At 57.4% G+C, this 18983-nt stretch overlaps 2 protein-coding genes across 7 annotated transcripts in view; one reads left to right on the plus strand and one right to left on the minus strand.

Moving 5' to 3' along the window:
• LOC127482723 (golgin subfamily A member 2) overlaps positions 1–15300 on the plus strand; it is a 252334-nt gene extending 237034 nt beyond the window's left edge. The window contains exons 2-11 of one of the 6 annotated variants that reach the window (XM_070064236.1): positions 918–1040; positions 9656–9763; positions 10034–10077; positions 10198–10261; positions 10921–10976; positions 11141–11216; positions 12136–12223; positions 12577–12905; positions 13189–13266; positions 13772–15300. In XM_070064236.1, the coding sequence (XP_069920337.1) occupies positions 918–1040; positions 9656–9763; positions 10034–10077; positions 10198–10261; positions 10921–10976; positions 11141–11216; positions 12136–12223; positions 12577–12905; positions 13189–13266; positions 13772–14029 (1224 nt within the window). In that variant the 3' untranslated portion in view covers positions 14030–15300. Of the gene's footprint in view, positions 1–917; positions 1041–9655; positions 9764–10033; positions 10262–10920; positions 10977–11140; positions 11217–12062; positions 12224–12576; positions 12906–13152; positions 13267–13771 lie in introns of all 6 variants that reach the window. The other 5 variants (XM_070064233.1, XM_070064240.1, XM_070064234.1 and 2 more) reach the window with 5 other exon arrangements.
• The window catches only part of LOC103347431 (translation initiation factor IF-2), a 779171-nt gene that overhangs the window by 169421 nt on the left and 590767 nt on the right, over positions 1–18983 (minus strand). The gene's annotated exons all lie outside the window — the stretch shown is intronic.

An 18983-nucleotide genomic window follows, 5' to 3' on the forward strand; every position in this document is an offset into this window, starting at 1 on the left:
GGCTTTGATCTCCCGGCCCAGTCCCCTAAGTCCTCACCCCCTTTCTGCTTCCGCCTGCAAGGGGACTGGGGACTGGGGGACCCCCTTCCTCAGCTCAGACACTGACAGTGAGATGTGTCCCGTTCCCCGGGGGAGCTGGAAGTGTGGGCAGTGTTTCTGGGTGACCGCGGGAAAACAGGTTTGGTTTTCCCCCAGGTTTTTACTCTCCAGAGACTTACTTTGGGGGTGTGCGAGTTCTCAGGCTCCCATTCAATTTCCCTGACGCTGGGAGCAGAGTGCCCCACACTCAGGCTCTCTGGAGTGACAGCTGTGTGACCGTCTGTGGAACAGACTTTGGGAGACTAAACTTTGTAGCCTGAACCCTCCCCAGGGGAGTTTTTGAAGCTGGGTGAGGGCACTGCCACAGAGGAGCAGGCAGCAGCTTGGTGAGGCCACCCTGGGGCTTGGGACGGAACCTGTCGTGACGTCATAATGGGCCCTTGGCTGGAATAATGCCTGGGTTCTACTCTTCCTCCTCGGTTTCCAGGGTTCCTCGGGGTGCCCCTCAAAGTTCTGTGAGGTTCTGATATGGAAGGAAGGACCCAATGTCTTGTTTCCAAACCACACAAAGCGCAATTCCTGACCACATAATGTTTAACCTTCTATCTCTACCTCTGGTTTTGCTCCCAGCAGCTGCTGATTCTTGGCAGAACCCCAGAAGTGAGAGTTGGAAGCTGATTTTAAATTCCATCATTCCCTTTTATTGAAGCCATGTTGTCAGTTCTTCAGACATTAACTGATCGTTCCAGCCCCTTGAAGGGTTGTTGGTGGCATGAAGTCAGTGGTGGGCATGAGAGTTCTTGAGAACACTGTGAAGTAGGATGTGACCGCAGGGGCTTAGGGCATTCCAGAGAATCAACTGCTTTTCCTTTCCACAGTTAAGAGACTATCAGCGGAAGAACAGGCCTGGTGGTCCTGCAGGAGGAAAAAAGAAGAAAAACCTTAAAAACGGCAGTAGCCCTGAGACAACCGCTTCTCGGGGTTGTCACTCAACTGAGGATGTGAGTCTTGGCTGGCCAGGCTGCTGGGGGCTCGGGGGCTAAGGGGCAATGGGGGGTGGGGGGTTGGGGATCCAGAGGACAGTGGAAGATGGTGGAAGGGAGTGTTAGATACTGGTCAAGGACTCTGGGTCTGAATGCTCCCTTTCCCTCTGCTAGGGATATGATGTAAGGCAAACTGTTCAAGCTTTCTGGGCTTCTCTCTCCACATCTGTGAAATAGATAGGGCTGATGTTTTACTTACAAAGTTTGAGAGTTTTTGCTGTTCTTGTATTAATCCAGAATACAGGGTCTTGTAACATTCATAGTCGCTGGTATTTGCGACTTCCTCATCCCCGGCCTCAGGAAAAGCCAGGCCAGTGAGAGCAGCCCGGCCATCAGGCTGTCCCCTTAGGAAGCCCCAGGCACTGGGATGCGGCCTTGGCTCTGGGTGACCTCAGAAAAGTCACAGCCTCCCCTGGGCTTCAGTTTCAGGCTGTCAGATATTATTGGATTGGAACAGTGTCTTCTAATTGTTTAGCTGTAGCCTCCCTGTTCAAGAGAACCCTTCTGCAGAAGTCTGGTTTTAACATGGAGAGTGGGGGTCGTGTCTGGGGGAGGGTCTGAGAGCCGTGCTGGTCAGTGACTGCGCTTCCTGTGACTCTGGGGCCTGGGGACTTTTCCCTCTGTCTGGCGAGGCAGCAATGGCCAGTCTGAGAGGATGGCCTAGGGGCCACAGTGTGGATCTCTGCTCTTCCTCAGCCTCCGTTTCCTGACTCCACCTCTTCCTTCCCCGACATCCTCGCCTCTCTCTAAGCCACGTCTCTGTGTCTTCCCTGCCCTTGTTTTCCCCTTTTCACCGCCTCTAGATGCAGGACATACTGAAGGTGCTGGTGTCTGACCTTAACCATTCCAATGGGGTAGCGCTGCCCCATAGGACAAGTGGAAGGGGAGGCAGTGCCGAGACCCCCCCCCTCTGGCTTGCTGCCTCCCAGATGTGCATGTCCCTGAGGCTTGTCTCATTTGGTGCAGACTCTGCCTCTGGCTTGTTTTAAGTTGCTGCCATTAACCCTCGGCCTGCTTATGTCTGCTTCCTCCCCTGCTTGGCTAATTGCATTTTTTCCCTTCCCTTGTGTCTTTTATCATCTTGGAGAGGGTAAGACACACCTCAAAGATTCGGTAATTTGGGAATAACTTCCAGAGCAGGTCTGTGGGGTTTTGGGCTTTGAATGCCCAGTGCGGTCAGACCAGGAGAAATTTGAAAACATACAAATGCTGTTACATTTTGCCCTCTGGGCAAGTAGACCAGATGGAAGTGAGTGATTTTTCAACTTGATGAATTCCATTTTGGTTTGAAAGTGAGAAGGTAGAATTAAGAGAAAATGAATTGGCTTTATAATCACAAGGATGGAGGTTAGCTTTTCAGAGGAACTAACCAGCAAGGATGTGAAGCTACCCAGACAGACCAGTGCTAGGACACTCTGCCTGCCCCTCGTCTCTTTGACAAATCAGATGGGACGCTCAACCATGTTCACTGGGCCCATGGATGGCAACGGCATTGGATGCACAGTGGTGGAAGTAGAAGAACAAGACAGGAGGTGCCATGGGGGTGGCAGAGTCCTCTGAGGGGGCAGGGGAAAGGCGGCAATAGGCCAGCTGCGTGGCTAGGTGAGGGAGGTGGGTTCCGAATGGACTTGCGGCTGGAGAAGGTGGCGTTTGAGGCCAGTGTGAAGATTAAAGGTGGGTAATATTCATCCACGTGGCGAGTGGGGGAGGCAGAGGGAGCAAAGAGGTCATAGGCAGCATCGTGAGGTCATAGAACACCTTTCAGGGCTGCAGGGAGCCTGAGTTGGGGGAGGGGAAGGGCACAGGCACATGGGGCTAGGTAGGCCATAACCTGCAGATAATGTTGGCACTTCCTGTCTAACTGCCCCAGGGCCTAGCCAGTGTAGCAGGGCTGATCTGCAGATGGGCCTAGGGAAAGGGACAGGTGGCTGGTCAACCATCATGGCAGCTCCCACCCAGGAAGGTCTGGCTAGGGGCCATGATCACTCTGCGGCCTCAGAGGAGACACAAATGGCATAGTCTGGGCGGGGCCCAGGCAAGGAGAAGTCCTGACAGCTGAATATTTGACTTCAAGTAGCTCAGTGTACTTGAGCCATCACAGTGTCTGCAAGGGTTGGCGTGAGGAGGAAGCTGGAGTCAGAGCTGGAGCTAGGAATTGGGCTCAGGCACTCTGAAGCCAGGTGCAGCCTTCTCATCTGGTGACCTGACGCCCAGGCGAAGCTCCACCTTCAGACTGAAAGCCAGGTGCAGGCTTCTCATCTGGTATCCTAACAACCACGGGAAGCTCCACCTCCAGACGTGATGTGAGCTGCTGGCTTCTCATCTGGTGTCCTGACACCCAGGCGAAGCTCCACCTTCAGACTGAAGCCAGGTGCAGGCTTCTCATCTGGTGTCCTGACACCCAAGAGAAGCTCCACCTTAAGACTGAAAGCCAGGTGCAGGCTTCTAACCTGGTGTCCTGACACCCAGGCGCAGCTCCACCTCCAGATGTGAAGGAGGTTCAGGTTTCTAATTTGGTGTCCTGACACCCAGGTGAAGCTCCATCTTCAGACTCAAAGCCTGGTGCAGGATTCTCATCTGGTGTCCTGACGCCCAGGCGAAGCTCCACCTTCAGACTGAAAGAGAGATGCAGGCTTCTCATCTGGTGTCCTGACACCCAGGCGAAGCTCCACCTTGAGACTGAAAGCCAGGTGAAGGCTCATTTGGTGTTCTGACACCAAGGTGAAGTTCTACCTCCAGATGTGAAGGAGGTTCAGGCTTCTAATCTGGTGTCCTGATGCCCAGGTAAAGCTCCCCCTTCTGACTGAAAGCCAGGTGCAGGCTTCTCATCTGGTGTCCTGACACCCAGGTGAGCTCCACTTTCAGACTGAAAGCCAGGTGAAGACTTCTCATCAGGTGTCCTGACACCCAGTCGAAGCTCCACCTTGAGACTGGATGCGAGGTGCAGGCTTCTCATCTGATGTCCTGAGACCTAGGCGAAGCTCCACCTTCAGAAGTGATGTGAAGTGCAGGCTTCTCATCTGGTGTCCTGACAGCCAGGCGAATCTCAACCTCCATACGTGAATGAGGTTCAGGCTTCTAATGCGGTGTCCTGAGGCCCAGGTGAAGCTCCACCTGCAGACTGAAAGCCAAGTGCCGGCTTCTCATCTGGTTTCCAGTTACACAGGCAGAGCTCTACCTTCAGACTGAAAGCGAGGTGCAGATTTCTCATCCGGTGTCCTTACACCCAGGCGAAGCTCCACATTCAGACTGAAAGCCAGGTGCAGGCAACTCACCTGCTGTCCTGATACCCAGCCGAGCTCCACCTTCACAATGAAAGCCACGTGCAGGCTTCTCATCTGGTGTCCTGACACCCAGGCGAAGCTCCACCTCCAGATGTAAAGGAGGTTCAGGTTTCTAATCTGATTTCCTGATGCCCAGGTGAAGCTCCCCCTTTAGACTGAAAGAGAGATGCAGGCTTCTCATCTGGTGTCCTGACACCCAGGTGCAGCTCCACCTTCAGACTCAAAGCCAGGTGCAGGCTGCTCATCTGGTTTCCAGACAAACAGGTGAAGCTCCACCTGAATAGGTGATGCGAGGTGCAGGCTTCTCACCTGGTGTCCTGTCAGCCAGGCGAAGCCCCACCTTCTGACTCAAAGCCAGGTGCAGGCTTCTCATCTGCTGTCCTGACACCCAGGAGAATCTCCACCTTCAGACTGAAACCGAGGTGCAGGCTTCTCCTCTAGTGTCCAGAACCCAGGCGTAGCTCCCCCTTCAGACTGAAAGAGAGGTTAAGGCTTCTCATCTGGTGTCCTGACACCCAGGCAAAGCTACACCTTCATAGGGAAAGCCAGTTGCAGCCTTCTCATCTGGTGTCCTGACACCCAGGGGAAGCTCCACCTTCAGACTGAAAGCCTGGTGCTGCCTTCTCATCTGGTGTCATGACACCCAGGCGAAGCTCCACTTTCAGACTGAAAGCCAGGTGCAGGCTTCTCATCTGGTGTCGTGACACCCAGGTGAAGCTCCACCTTCAGACGTGATGCAAGGTACAGGCTTCTCATCTGGTGTCGTGACACCCAGGTGATATCCACCTGCAGATGTGAAGCGAGGTTCTGGCTTCTAATCTGGTGTCCTGACGCCTAGGTGAAGCTCCACCTTCAGACTGAAAGCCAGATGCAGGCTTCTCATCTGCAATACTGACACCCAGCTGAACTCCACATTCAGACTGAAAGCGAGGTGCCGGCTTCTAATCTGGTGTACTGATGCCCAAGAGAAGCTCAACATTCAGACTAAATTCCAAGTACAGGCTTCCCATCTGGTGTCCTGACACCCAGGCTAATCTCCACCTCCAGACGTGAAGGAGGTTCAGGCTTCTAACCTGGTGTCATGACGCCCAAGTGAAGTTCCCCCTTCAGACTGAAAGTGCGGTTTAGGCTTCTCATCTATTATCCTGATTCCCAACAGAAACTCCCACTTCAGACTAAAAGCGAGGTGCAGGCTTCTCATCTGGTGTCCTGACACCAAGGCGAAGCTCACCCTTGATGAAAGCCATGAGCATGCTTCTTATCTGGTGTCCTGACACCCAGGCAAATCACCACCTCCAGACGTGAAGGAGGTTCAGGCTTCTAATCTGGTGTCCTGAAGCCCAAGTAAAGCTCCACTTTCAGACTGAAAGCCAGGTGCAGGCTTCTCATCTGGTGTCCTGACACCCAGGCGAAGCTCCCCCTTCAGACTGAAAGCCAGGTGCAGGCTTCTCATCAGTTATCCTGATGCCCAACAGAAACTCCACCTTCATACTGAAAGCAAAGTGCAGGCTTCTCATCTGGTGTTCTGATGCCTACTAGAAGGTCTACCTTCAGACTGAAAGTCAGGTGCAGGCTTCTCATCTGGTGTCCTGACATCCGGGTGAAGCTCCACCTTCAGATGTGAAGTAAGGTGCTGGCTTCTCATCAGGTGTCCTGACACCCAGCTGAAGCTCCACCTTCAGACTGAAAGCCAGGTGCAGGCTTCTCATCTGGTGTCCTGACACCCTGGCGAAGCTCCACCTTCAGACTGAAAGCCAGGTGTAGGCTTCTCATCTGATGTCCTGATGTCCAAGATGAATTCCACCTTCAGACTGAAATCCAAGTGCAGGATTCTCATCTGGTGTCCTGACACCAGGGCAAAGTTCCACATTCAGATGTGAAGTCAGGTGCAGGCTGAAGCTCCACCTTCACCTGGTGTCCTGAGCCCACGCGTAGTTCCCCCTTCAGACTGAAGGCCAGGTGCAGGCTTCTCATCGGGTTTCCTGACACCCAGGAGAAGCTCCACCTTCAGACTGAAAGCTAGGTGCTGGCTTCTTATCTGGTGTCCCAACACCAAGGCGAAGCTCGAACTTCAGACTGAAAGCCTGGTGCAGGCTTCTCATCTGGTGTCCTGACACCCAGGCAAAGCTTCACCTCCACAGGTGAGGTGAGGTTCAGGCTTCTCATCTGGTGTCCTGACACCCAGGCGAAGCTCTACCTTCAGACGTGATGCAAGGTGCAGGTTTTCGTCTGGTGTCCTGACACCCAGGTGAAATCAACCTTCAGACTGAAAGCCAGGTGCAGGCTTCTCACCTAGTATCCTGACACCCCCCGAAGCTCCACCTTCAGACTGAAAGTCAGGTACAGGCTTCTCATCTGGCGTCCATATGCCCAGGCCAAGCACCCCTTTCAGACTGAATGCTAGGAGCAGGCTTCCCATCTGGTGTCCTGACACTCAGGCTATGCTCCACCTTCAACTGAAGGCCAGGTGCTGGCTTCTTATCTGGTGTCCCGACACCAAGGCGAAGCTCCAACTTCAGACTGAAAGCCAGGTGCAGGATTCTCATCTGGTGTCTTGACACCCAGGAGAAGTTCCATCTGCAGACATGCAGCAAGGTGCATGTTTCTCATCTGGTGTCCTGACACCCAGGCGAAGTTCTACCTTCAGACTGAAAGCCTGGTGCTGGCTTCTCATCTGGTGTTGTGATGCCCATGTTAAGCTCCACCTCAGACTGAAAGCCTGGTGCAGCTTTTCATCTGGTGTGACACCCAGGCGAAGCTCCACCTTTAGACTGAAAGCCTGGTGCAGGCTCTCATCTGGTGTCCTGACACCCAGGCGAAGCTCCCCCATCAGACCGAAAGCCAGGTGCAGGCTTCTCATCTGGTGTCCTGACACCCAGCCGAGCTCCACCTTCAGAAGTGATGCAAGGTGCAGGTTTTCGTCTGGTGTCCTGACACCCAGGTGAAATCAACCTTCAGACTGAAAGCCAGGTGCAGGCTTCTCATCTAGTGTCCTGACACCCACCGAAGCTCCACCTTCAGACGTCAAGCGAGGTCCAGGCTTCTCATCTGGTGTCCAGATGCCAGGCCAAGCACCCCTTTCAGACTGAAAGCTAGGTGCAGGCTTCCCATCTCGTGTCTTGACACTCAGGCAAAGCTCCACCTTCAGACTGAAATCCAGGTGCAGGATTCTCATCTGGTGTCCTGACACCCAGGCGAAACTCCATCTTCAGACGTGAAGCGAGGTGCAGGCTTCCATCTGGTGTCCTGACGCCCAGGCGAAGCTCCACCTTCAACTGAAGGCCAGGTGCAGGCTTCTATGCGGTGTCCTAATACCAAGGAGAAGCTCCAGCTGCAGACTAAAAGCTAGGTGCAGGCTTCTCATCTGGGGTCCTGTCACCCAGATGAAGCTCCACCTTCAGACTGAAAGCCAGGTGCAGGCTTCTCATCTGGTGTCCTGATGCCCAAGAAGAATTCCACCTTCAGACTGAAATCCAAGTGCAGCATTCTCATCTGCTGTCCTGACACCAGGGCAAAGTTCCACATCCAGATATGAAGTCAGGTGCAGGCCTCTAGCTGGTGTCCTGACACCCAGGCGAAGTTCTACCTTCAGACTAAAGGCCAGGTGCTGGCTTCTTATCTGGTGTCCTGACACCCAGCGGAGCTCCACCTTCAGACTGAAAGTCAGGTGCAGGCTTCTCATCTGGTGTCCTGACACCCAGGCGATGCTCCACCTTCAGACTGAAGGCCAGTTGCAGGCTTCTCATCTGATGTGATACCCAAGAGAAGTTCCCCCTTCAGACTGAAAGTGAGTGGCAGGCTTCTCCTCTGGTGTCCTGACACTCAGGTGAGCTCCACCTTCAGACTGACAGCCTGGTGCAGGCTTCTCATCTGGTGTCCTGACACCCAGGCGATGCTGCAACTTCAGTCTTGAAGTGAGCTGCAGGCTTCCCATCTGGTGTCCTGATGCCCACACCAAGCTCCACCTTCAGACTGAAATCCAGGTGCAGGCTTCTCATCTGGTGTCCAGACAACAGGGGAAGCTCCACCTTCAGAAGTAGAATTGTGACTTGGTTGTTCACAAAGTAATCACAGTACATAGATTCTATTTTTATTTACTTATTTATGTATTTGAAAAGCACAGTTATAGAGAAGACGAGATGAGAGAGAGGGAGAGAGGGAGAGAGGGAGAGAGAAGTGTTCCATCTGCTGGTCCACTCTCTAAAGGTATAACTGCAGAGTCAGCACGCCTTTTTCTCATGTAGGCTTTGCAGCCTGGACTCTAAGGAGGCATCCGATTGGGGTTTTCAGAGGCCAGGGCTGAAGGATCCAGAGAGCAGGCAGCAACTCCCTGCCTCCACTCAGCTTCTCTGGCTGCTGTCACTTGTTCAGCCATCTTGGCTGTGTGCGGCCGTCTGGCCTGCTGACATGAGGTGGTCTCTAGAGCCAGATGCGTGGACCGAGAGTTAGGCCTGAGCCTGGGGAGAAGCTGGATGGGGCTGGCCGAGGGAGGGGGTCCCACTGCGGCAGAAGGAGGAGAGGCTTCTCCACATCTCCAAGCACTAGATCCCCGCATTGTTCCCTAGCAGTTTTTCTGGCAATGAGGCGCCATGACCTCCATGTGCCAAATCAAAGAGCAGACGTCTTACCTGTGATTTCCTGGCTTCTTTTGGTAGAGTAGGTGTTTCTGGAGCTGCGAGATGGGGCTGAGAGGTATGCCCATGAGGCGGCTGTGGTTGATTTTATCTCCAGAAAGCAGGGAGGGGCTTCTTGGGCAACATTTCTCCTTGGAAAGGCCTGAATCAGAGAACTACAGCTGATGGTTGAGGCAGAGAGGAGGGCAGGGAGAAAGGGCGGAGAGCAGGAGAGGGCAGTGGCAGAGAGCTACCTGGAGGGAGCCCCGTCACCACCAGTGGCCTCAGCCCAGCAGGGGCCTAGAGTCAGGGTCACTGTGTGGCAGAGACTGGCTTCCTGGAAGAACACTGCCATGCTCCCTGATGTTGGTGCCCGTTCCTTCTGCCTGCTGCGGCTGCCGGAGGTCAGAGCCCTTGCTGAGGTCCAGGGAGAACCAGGGCCTCGTGTCCATGGAGGTTGTAGCCCCCTTCCTTTGAGCTTTGGCCACCTGAAAAGATGTCACGTGTCCCCAAGCCTGCGCAAGCCATTCCCACAACCCCTGTGGTTCCCAGCATGTGTGACTGTCACTCTGACTGCTACGACATCTTCCTACCTGCTCTGCGCCCTTGTGTCCATGGCAGCGAGGCACCTCCTCTCCTGCACGGCCCCCTAACCCCCTGCTCTGTTCCCTGACAGGCACCCAAAGACCGCACTGCTCCTGCACCACCCTCTGCTGATGCCACCGTGTTACTTGGCTGTTTAGCGCCCCCTGGCGCTAGTCTAACTAGCATGGCACCAACTCAGGTTTGCCTCCATCCTTCTGCCTGCTACCCCTGTATGCTTGCACAATCTCCCTTCCCAGAGGACTGTGCCTGCTGTGCCTTCTCTTCTCCTTTCTTCCCGCAGCTTGGTTCCCAATGCCAAGCACCCTTCCCGGCACTGGGGTGGGGGAGGCCAAGATGGGGCTTTCTCTTGAGCTTGTGGCAGTGGCAGGTTGCTGGAAGGAGCTGGGCTCCTGCCACCCCTGGGTGGTTCTTACTGGAAATCAGGTGATCACTCTCTCTTCTCCCTCAGATCCATGATGCTGACCATGGCCCTGTCCTCATAGATGAGACCAAGTGAGTGTCTTCCTGTGCGGGCAGCAGTCCCTAAGCCATGGGAGTAAGGGCAGGCCACGGCCCAAGGACCTCTTTTGCATCAAGCCCCTGCACCCCTGACCTCTGTGTGCCTGTCCCTAGGACATTGTCCTCCACGGAGAGCCTGCGTCAACCTGCTCAGCAGCTCCATGGTCTTGTCTCCGAGGTACCCCAGACACTGGGACTCAGGAAGGGAGGAGAGAGAGGAGAGGACAGAATGGAGGCTGGGATTCCTGAGAGATGGGGAGATCCTGGGATAGACTGACCTGCTGGGCCGTGTTGGGCAGGCTGGGTGACGGCTTCTTCTTGGAAGCCATACAGATGAAGGACATGGCCATGAGAACGGTGACAATGTATCTCAGCGCAGGAAGCATAGGGAGAGCATCACTCAGGAAGGGAGGGGTATGGTGATGAGACCCAGGAGAAGCTGGCATAGAGGGTGATGAGAGGAAGAGGCCAGGCTGGGCAGAGGAGTTTTCCAGGTGGAGGTGGGGGGCAGAGAGGTAGTCTGAGGGTAGGCATAGAGGGTGATGAGAGGAAGAGGCCAGGCTGGGCAGAGGAGTTGCCAGGTGGAGGTGGGAGGAGAGGTAGTCTGAGGGTAGGCATAGAGGGTGATGAGAGGAAGAGGCCAGGCTGGGAGAAGAGTAGCCAGGTGGAGGTGGGGGGGGAGAGGTAGTCTGAGGGTAGGCATAGAGGGTGATGAGAGGAAGAGGCCAGGCTGGGCGAAGAGTTGCCAGGTGGAGGTGGGGGGGGAGAGGTAGTCTGAGGGTAGGGACTTGGCGGTGGAGGACGTAGCATCTCCATGGGAGCTCTTGTCTCTTCTAGTCAATGTCCTACATCAATGGAGAGGGCCTCACATCTTCCTACATGAAGGTCTGGAGGTGAGTGGCTCTGCAGGGCCAGCCCCCCTCTTCTCCCACAGCGGGGGCTGAGTGCCCTGCTGCCAGCTGAGACAGCCCGTGCCACCCCAGCCCTAATGACTGCTCTCTCTGCCTCTCCCCAAACCCTCCTGCAACTCCTCCTCTCTGCATGCGCCTCAGAGCAGGTACCAAGAGCTGGCAGTAGCCCTGGACTCCAGCTATCTAACAAACAAACAACTCAGTAACACCATAGAGGAATTGGTAAGAGCCCAGTGGGGTCCCCTGATTCCATGCTGCCCACCCTGGGCTTCTGTTTCCCCGTGGGCTATGAAGAAAGGGGCTGGGGGCCCCTGGTGCTGAGGGAGAGTGGGGTGCTGGGTGGGCCAGGTCTCAGCTGGAGGGACCCCAGAGCATGGAGCATGCAGCATGGCTCTCATCCTGTTGCTGCCCTCTCCACCTCCTCTCTTCTCCAGACACCCCTGCTTGCACCCTGGCCACACAGCCCTGGGATTGTGGCCTCTCATTCAGCACTGGCCATGAGCCTCGTGTCCCCACCCTGACTCAGGCCCTGACTTGAGCTTTGAGTTTGGACAAGCGCCTCTCCACCCTGGGCTTGAGTTTCCCAAGGAGGTGGAAATGGCAGTTGTCAAAGGTCTCTTTTAGCTCTAAGAATCCAAGATTTCCAGGCTTCCTGGGACATCAACCTCAGGGAGAGAAGGGATCTTACCTGTGCTTTTCATTCCTGTATCCCCGCTGTTAAGAGCAGCCCCAACCCCTATGTAGCACGTGCTGAGCTGTCCAACGATGTGCACACCCCTGTAAATCCAAACCTAGCGGAAGGCCTGTCTTTTCTCACATTCTGTTTCTGGAGGCTCACCTTACTGTCCCCTAAGAAGAATCCCAATTCAGACGCGGTTCCATAGCTGTGAGCAAAAACCAGCAAAGACCCACATGCTCTTTCCTTGGGAGCCTCGGGACAGGTCCTGTGCCCATAGGGTCTGAGAATGTGCCAATCCCGCCCTGGCCCCCTGTGCACCCCCTCTTGCTCTGGGAGTGGAGTAGAGGGGACATCCTTAGTCACCTTCCTTTCTTTGACTCTCCCCACAGAAACAACAGCAGCATCGGTTTAGAGGGAGGCAGTGGCCCCTGCTCATGGCTCTTTTCCCTGTGCTCTGGGCAGCTCTGCACACTGAGGGAGGAAAAGGAGTGCAGCCTGAGTCAGGTGTGGGAGTTGGAGACCACCTTGGCCGAGCTCAAGAGCCAGATGGGTAAGCAGGGGCAGAGGTGGCCTGGGAGCAGGATGGGTGTTGGGTGCCCCGGTGAGTGGTGTTGTGGCAGAGGGAAGCAGGTCTGTGCTGGTGGATGGCGAGTCTTGTCATCTCTTTGAGCATAGGTGACCTCATCTGTAAATAGGGGTGGCGCACCCACTGTCCACCATGCACGGTCAAGCACTCTGTGTCCTGGCTTGGAAGGGTAATGACCATCTGAATATGGAAAGTTGTTAGCCAAGAAGCCAGCACCGGGGTGGGGGCAAGCCGTTGGCCTGAGGAGCTAAGGACCAAGACAGGAGCTTTTTGAAAACCCAGAGGCCAGGGCCCCTGATGGCTGCTTCCTTTCTCAGCTGAGCCTCCCACCCCAGAGTCCCCAGCTTCCCCCGCGGGGCCGTCGGAGGTGGAACAGCAGCTGCAGGTGCAGGCTGAGCAGCTGCAGAAGGAGCTGGAGAGCCTGGAGGGACAGCTGCAGGCCCAGGTGCAGGGCAACGCAGGCCTGAGTCGCCTGAACCAGCAGCAGGAACAGCGGCTGCTGCAGCTGGAGCGGGAGGCGGAGCTGTGGGGCAGCCAGGCTGAGGAGCACAAGCAGAGCGACCACGTGACCATCAGCCGTGCGCTCCTGCAGAACCGGGAGCTCAAGGAGCAGCTGGCCAAGCTGCAGGATGGCTTAGTGAGACTGGTATGTTTGGCCTCCCTGGACAAGGCCTCTGGTACAAAACACTTCCCTCTGGGCCTTCACTCCCCCCCACCAAAGGGGACGGTGATGACCTAGGCAGGCGCCCTGTGAGCCAGGACCCTGCTCAAATGTCTGTTGGAGGAGAGGGGCTGAGCTTCCAGCCCTCCCAGCACTGTGGGAGGTGGGCACCTGGTGCTGGGATCCGGATGCAGCCACTTTGGGTGGCAACGGATTGCTTCTCTCTGTGCAGAGCAATGACAACATGCGGCTCACCCTCTCGCTGCAGGCAGAGCAGCACATCAAGAACGAGCTGGCCAGGGAACTCGGCCAGCTGCAGGAGAAGCTGGGGGAGCTGAAGGAAACGGTAACGCTCAGCCCGACTGTGAAGGACTGGGCCATGGGGACAAGTCTCTGGGGAGGGCAGTGCTAGGCCCAGGAGGGAGGCTGCTCCAGTCTGGAGTGACAGGTGACCTCCATGTCGACTGTCCTGCCTCTCTTAGGGCTGGTAGCCCCGGGCTCCTCCCAGGCCTGGACATCATTGTCCCACGAGAGGTGTTTCACCCACCTTAGCTACCCTTTGCTAAGCCTCAGATTCCTGACAAAGGAACTTAGCATTTTTTCCTTACACAGGTGTTGAGGATGAGCTGAGATTGTGCATGTAAAGTATTAGGCACGAGTGTTCCCCTAACAGCTGATGCCTTCCCTCTCGCGTGTGGCCTCAAGTTAAAGTGATGGGAAAGAAGGGGATGAGGTGTGAGGCTGGGTGCAGGAGACATGGGGCTCTGGGCCACTCTCCTGCAACCAGTGGAATTGGTTAGCAAGCCACCACCTGCCCTCATGCTCCCCCCACCCCCCTTGGTCTTCCGCAGATGGAGCTGAAGAGCCAGGAGGCTCAGGGTCTGCACCAACAGCGCGACCAGTGCCTGTTCCACCTGCAGCAGCACGTGGCCGCCTACACACAGCTGCACTTTGAGAAGAAGGCGCTACACAAGCAGAACCCTACTGTGCAGCAGCTCAGGAAGCAGCCACAGAAGATGCAGAGCCCCCAGGAGCGCCCAGGCTTGGGCACCAACCACTGCATCCCCTTCTTCTACCGGGCTGACGAGCATGACGACATTATCGTCTAACACCAGATGCCGTCAGCCCAGAGAGCCCCAACCCCATCCTTGCCACTCCACCCCTGCTAGCCACCCTATCCCCTGCCGTTCCTTCCCAGTTCCCTTTCCTCCTTAGCAAGAACCCCTGATGGGGAGAGAAAGGCCTCTTTAGGCTGCCTCTCTGGAGGACCCCGGGGGCTCCTGGGGCCTCCTCATTTCCAGCTCCATCCTCAGAGGCCGTGATCAACACAGGCAGCATTTGTGTGGCCCCCAGAACAGCCGAGACCAGGGGGTGCTCATCCACTTGGGAAGTCAGCCAGGCAGTTTTCATCACCCCTCTTGGGGCTAAGTGTCAGCCTGGCTGGCATAATCTGGCCGGGAACATCACGTGGGGGCATCAGCAGGCACAGACATGAGGGCATCAGGAGAGGAGGGCAACTGAGTGAGGGTCATTGCTGGGCGGGGGCACCCAGGCTAGGGCATCGCTGGGCAAGGGTCACTTCTGGGGCAGGGGCATCATCATGGGCAAGGGTCACTTCCAGGACAGGGGCATCATGGGTAAGGGTCACTTCTGGGCCAGGGCATCATGGGTAAGGGTATATGGGTGAGGAGGGCACAATAGGATGAGGGTCCTCTCTGGGCGAGGGCAGTCCCTTATTCAGGGAGGCTCCCGGTGCCAAATAACAGGGTGGCCTGGGCAAGCTGAGGCGAATGGGAGGCCGGGTGCTTACCACACGTGGCGCTCATGGTAGGCCATGCATGGTCCAGCTCTTCACTCCATGCTTGTGCCCCCAGGCAGCCCAGCTGGGAGGCACGGTCAACAGTCCTCAAACGGTCGGCTGCGGCAGGTGATGCAGGGGCACCTGTCCCCTTACTAAGAGGCACACCAGCCAGGCAGGGCCGAGGCAGGCTAGGCAGGCATTCGGGGGACTGCCTTTTCTTTAGAGGCACTTTGGGGCAGGGCAGTAGGCAGCATTCTGTCAGGCCCTAGGACAGTTGGGGCTAACTCTAGGCCTGATGAGGGGAAGAGGCTGCCTCCAGTGGGCCTCCCCACCCCCACCCCCACGTACATATTGTACTTGTGTATATTTTGTATATTCTGGGGGTAGGGCCTCCCCTGTATCATATCTGAGGCTGGAGCGTGCAAATGAGGAGGAGGTCTTAATAATTATTTGGGGCTGGGAAACGTATTTATTGACAGTCTATGGCCCAGGAAAGAGGCGGAGACAGGGTTGTGGCACCATGGTGATGTGGCTCCTGTTATTATCTTGAAATAAAGAGATTGAGTCATACTGCTTGGCCCCGTGTGTGGCAGCTTTGTTGCAGGGCCCAGGGTCTGCTGTGCTGCGGGTGGGCACTGCACAGGGCAGCAGGGCCTGCCAGCAGTGGGCAGCCTCTGTGCTGTGCTGAGTGTTCAGTGGGGTGAAGAGGCCTCTTCCAGGCTGGTCTCCTTACACCGCAACTCCAGGGGCACTGCCACCTGTGTGTGTGTGTGTGTGTGTGTGTATAGATATAATATGAGTTTTTATAGATATTTATAGAACAGGGCAGGAGCAGGACCACAGAGGGGCACACATTTTCACCAAGGTCACACCTGGAGGTGTGAGCTCACCACACAACAGAAAGTCACAGAAGAAGGGGAGGCTTTGGGGCTGAGGGGCCACTGTCAAGTCACAGAACAGCTCTCTGGACAGACTGGCAAAGGGAGGTCTCCGAGGAAGAGGAGGGATCTGGTTAGAGGTTGAAGGGGGGCCTGGGGCTCTCAGGACGGGACGGCCTTGCCTGACCCAATCGTCTGGCAGTGGGAGAGAGAGCAGAGAGAACAGTGGAGAGAGAGGAGGGAGACAGGTGATAAGCCAGGCCACGGCACTGGTGGGCAGGGCGGAGGTGGGAAGCAGCAGGAGGTGGGCATGTGGGTGAGCTTTCTGGAAAAGGCCATGGACAGGAAGGGGAAGGAAGATGGGAGGAGGAGCTGGAGTGGGTGACCAGAGCTTCCAGGGAGTCGGGGTGGAGGCTGGAGAGGGCCTCCCCTGCCACTCAAGCCACCTCTCACACAGCACCCAGGCAGCACAGCCAGAGTCCTGACACAAGCCTGGCCCTCTCGGGCTTCCCTCCTCCCTGACGGCCCTGCCTTTGGACCCACTGGCCAGGGCCAGCACTAGCCTGGGAGGCCCATGTGGCAGCCAACAGGCCTGATGGAGAAAGACAGGAAGAACCACCCTGCTTGAACCAGGAGTGGGCAGCTAAAACTGATGGCTGGAGGGGGTGCAGGAGGCACCTCAGGTACTCAAAAAGCCCAGCGTCCTCAGAGGGGACACTGGAGAGGCAGGGCGGGCAGGGGGCCACAAACTCACAAATCTAAGAGAGGAGCCTCAGCTGGTTGGGGGGCTGCAGGTCATGTAGGTGAGTCTGGGCCCTCCCTGCTGGGGAAAAGCAGAAGAGGGAGAGTCAGAGGCCAGCGAAGAGTGGCAGGTGGGGCCCTGGGCCAACTCTGCGGTCCAGCCAGGCGGAACTCAGAGTAGCTGACCTGTCCTGGCTACGGGGCTTCATCTGGGGCTGAGGACCCTGCCTTCAGCCAGTAGCAGGTGTGACAATGCCCAGGTGGGAGGCAGGAGGCTGAGTGTCCCTGCCTCACCTGGGCTGATTGGTGCAGAGGTTTCTCAGGCTTTGAGGTCATCAAGCAACCGAAGGCTTCACCCCCGGCCACTCTCAACTGCACACCCAAGGGACAAGGTGACCCTTGGCCTGTCACCCTGGCCTGTGCTGGGGCTCCCAGGCTGGGGGGCTTGATACCCCCTGCCCCTGCCCCCTGCCCCCAGCAGCACAGCTCCGATTGGGGCAGGTGTGGCACGCCCAGGAGGAAGTTCAAAGACCTCTGGCTGCCCCACAACACCCCCCCAAGTTCCCAGCCCCTACACCATCAACCACAAGCCCCTGGCCTTTCTGGCAGCTCCAGAGGGCACCCACATCTGCCAGTGGTGCGGATCCTGTCCCGAGAACCCCCAGGCTCAGCCACGGAGGCCCTGGGCAGCTGCACTGAGTCCCGAGGCTGGCTGGGAAGGGAGAGGAGAGAGCCAGCTGGCCCAAGGACAGAAACAGGAAAGAGGGAGCCTGGCGCTGCAGTAGGGAGAGGGAGGGGCCTGGCCCTCAGGTCCCAGGGGTGCCCCCCAGTGCGGGGCTGGTGCAGTGGGGCAGATGCGGTCCTGAGGCAGGCAGAGTGGCAGGTGCCTACCTTGGCTGACGCTCCTCAGGGGGCACTGAGAGGGATTCTGAAAGACAGCTCGGGAGCCTCCCAGAGTTTTGTCTGCTCAGGAAGACTGAGGAAGGCCCACCTGTGGGCTGTGGTTGGGGCGGAGGAGGGCTGGGGGTAGCCATGATGCCACTGTGGGGGGGGCACGCAGACATCCTCCCCACATTGGGTGGGCTCAGAAATCCTCATGGGATGGAAGGCATTGCCACCCACACGGAGTCAGGTGGTGCTGGCCCACTCACAGGTTGGGGGTCACTGGAACCCTCATGGGTCAGAGGGCACGGACACCTTCACGGGGTTCAGGGGCGCTGGCAACCTCATGGGGTTGCTATCTGCAGCCATTCTCACAGTGTTGGGGGGCCCGGGAATACTCACGGGGTTGGCGGTGCTGGCACCCTCACAGCTCGAAGGGCCCTGGCACCCTAATGTGTTCAGGGAGCACAGGCACTCTCACGGGTCGAGGGGCCCAGGCACCCTCAAGAGGTCAGGGGTGCAGCCACCCTCACAGGGTTGGGAGGCGCTGGCATCCTCACAGGGTTGGGGTCTGCGGCAGCCATCCTCATGGGGTTGGGGTCTGCAGTCACACTCACGGTTCGGGGGCGCAGACATCCTCATGGGTTGGGGGGCACAGGCACCCTCACAGGATGGGGTTCACAACCATCCGCATAGGTCGTGCAGCCCAGGCATCCTCACGGGTCAGGGGCACAGACATCCTCACGGGTCTGGGGGTGCAGCCACCATGACGGGGTCGGGAGGTGCTGGCATCCTCACGGGGTCTGGGTCCGTAGCCATGCTCACGGTTCGGGAGCGCAAACATCCTCACGGGTCGGGGGGCGCAGGCACACTCATGGGGTTGGGCGGTACAGGCACACACACGAGTCAAGGGGCGCAGACATCCTCATGGGTCAGGGGCGCAGACATTCTCACGGGTCGGGGGCACAGACACCCTCACGGGATGGGGTCCGCAGCCATCCACACGGGTCGGGTGCGCAGACTTCCTCACGGGTTGGGGGCGCAGACATTCTCACGGGTCGGGGGGCATAGACACCCTCAAGGGATGGGGTCCACAACCATCCGAACGGGTCGGGGGGTGCGGGCACACGCAGGGGGTCGGGGGCACACGCACTACTCACCGTGACCAGAAGGCCCCGCGGCAGCTGCGGCGGGGTCCTGCTCAGCCCTGGAGGGAAGCGTGGGAGAGGCTGAGGCCCCGGAGCTGCTCTGAGGGGAAAGGGGGCCCGTGGGGGCGCGGGCGGAGGAGCCACCGGGACCTGGGAGCGCCCGACTGGATCCAGCTGGGCGGGGTCAGCATGGGGTCCCTCGAGGAAGGGCTGGGTGTGAGAGGGCAGTGTCTGGAGGACGTGAAAGGGACCCCGAGGGGATTTCTGAAAGGAGAACGTCTGGGGCACATCTGGGAGGAGTCAGAAAGGGCTCGTGAACTGATGCAGTGCCCCCTGCTCTGCGCTCCGCGCCCACCTCCTGAGCCCTGGGGTCCGAGGACCCCGGGGCGGGGACGCCTGTGGAGAAAGGGGGTTCAGGGCGCGGGCCGGAGAGCGGCCTCTGGGGTCCGCAGACAAACTAGAATTCTGTGACAGACACCATGAGAGGCTCCCAGCAAGCTGCGCCCGCACCTAAGGGAAATCGCCCGGCCCCCAGAGTGGGCGGTGACAGAGCTGCACGTGCAGCTCCCATTTTGACGCCTCGGACCACGCCCAGACTCCCTGGCAAAGCTCC

Source organism: Oryctolagus cuniculus, chromosome 19 (genome assembly GCF_964237555.1).
Source record: "Oryctolagus cuniculus chromosome 19, mOryCun1.1, whole genome shotgun sequence".
In the NCBI taxonomy this organism is placed as follows: Eukaryota; Metazoa; Chordata; class Mammalia; order Lagomorpha; family Leporidae; genus Oryctolagus; species Oryctolagus cuniculus.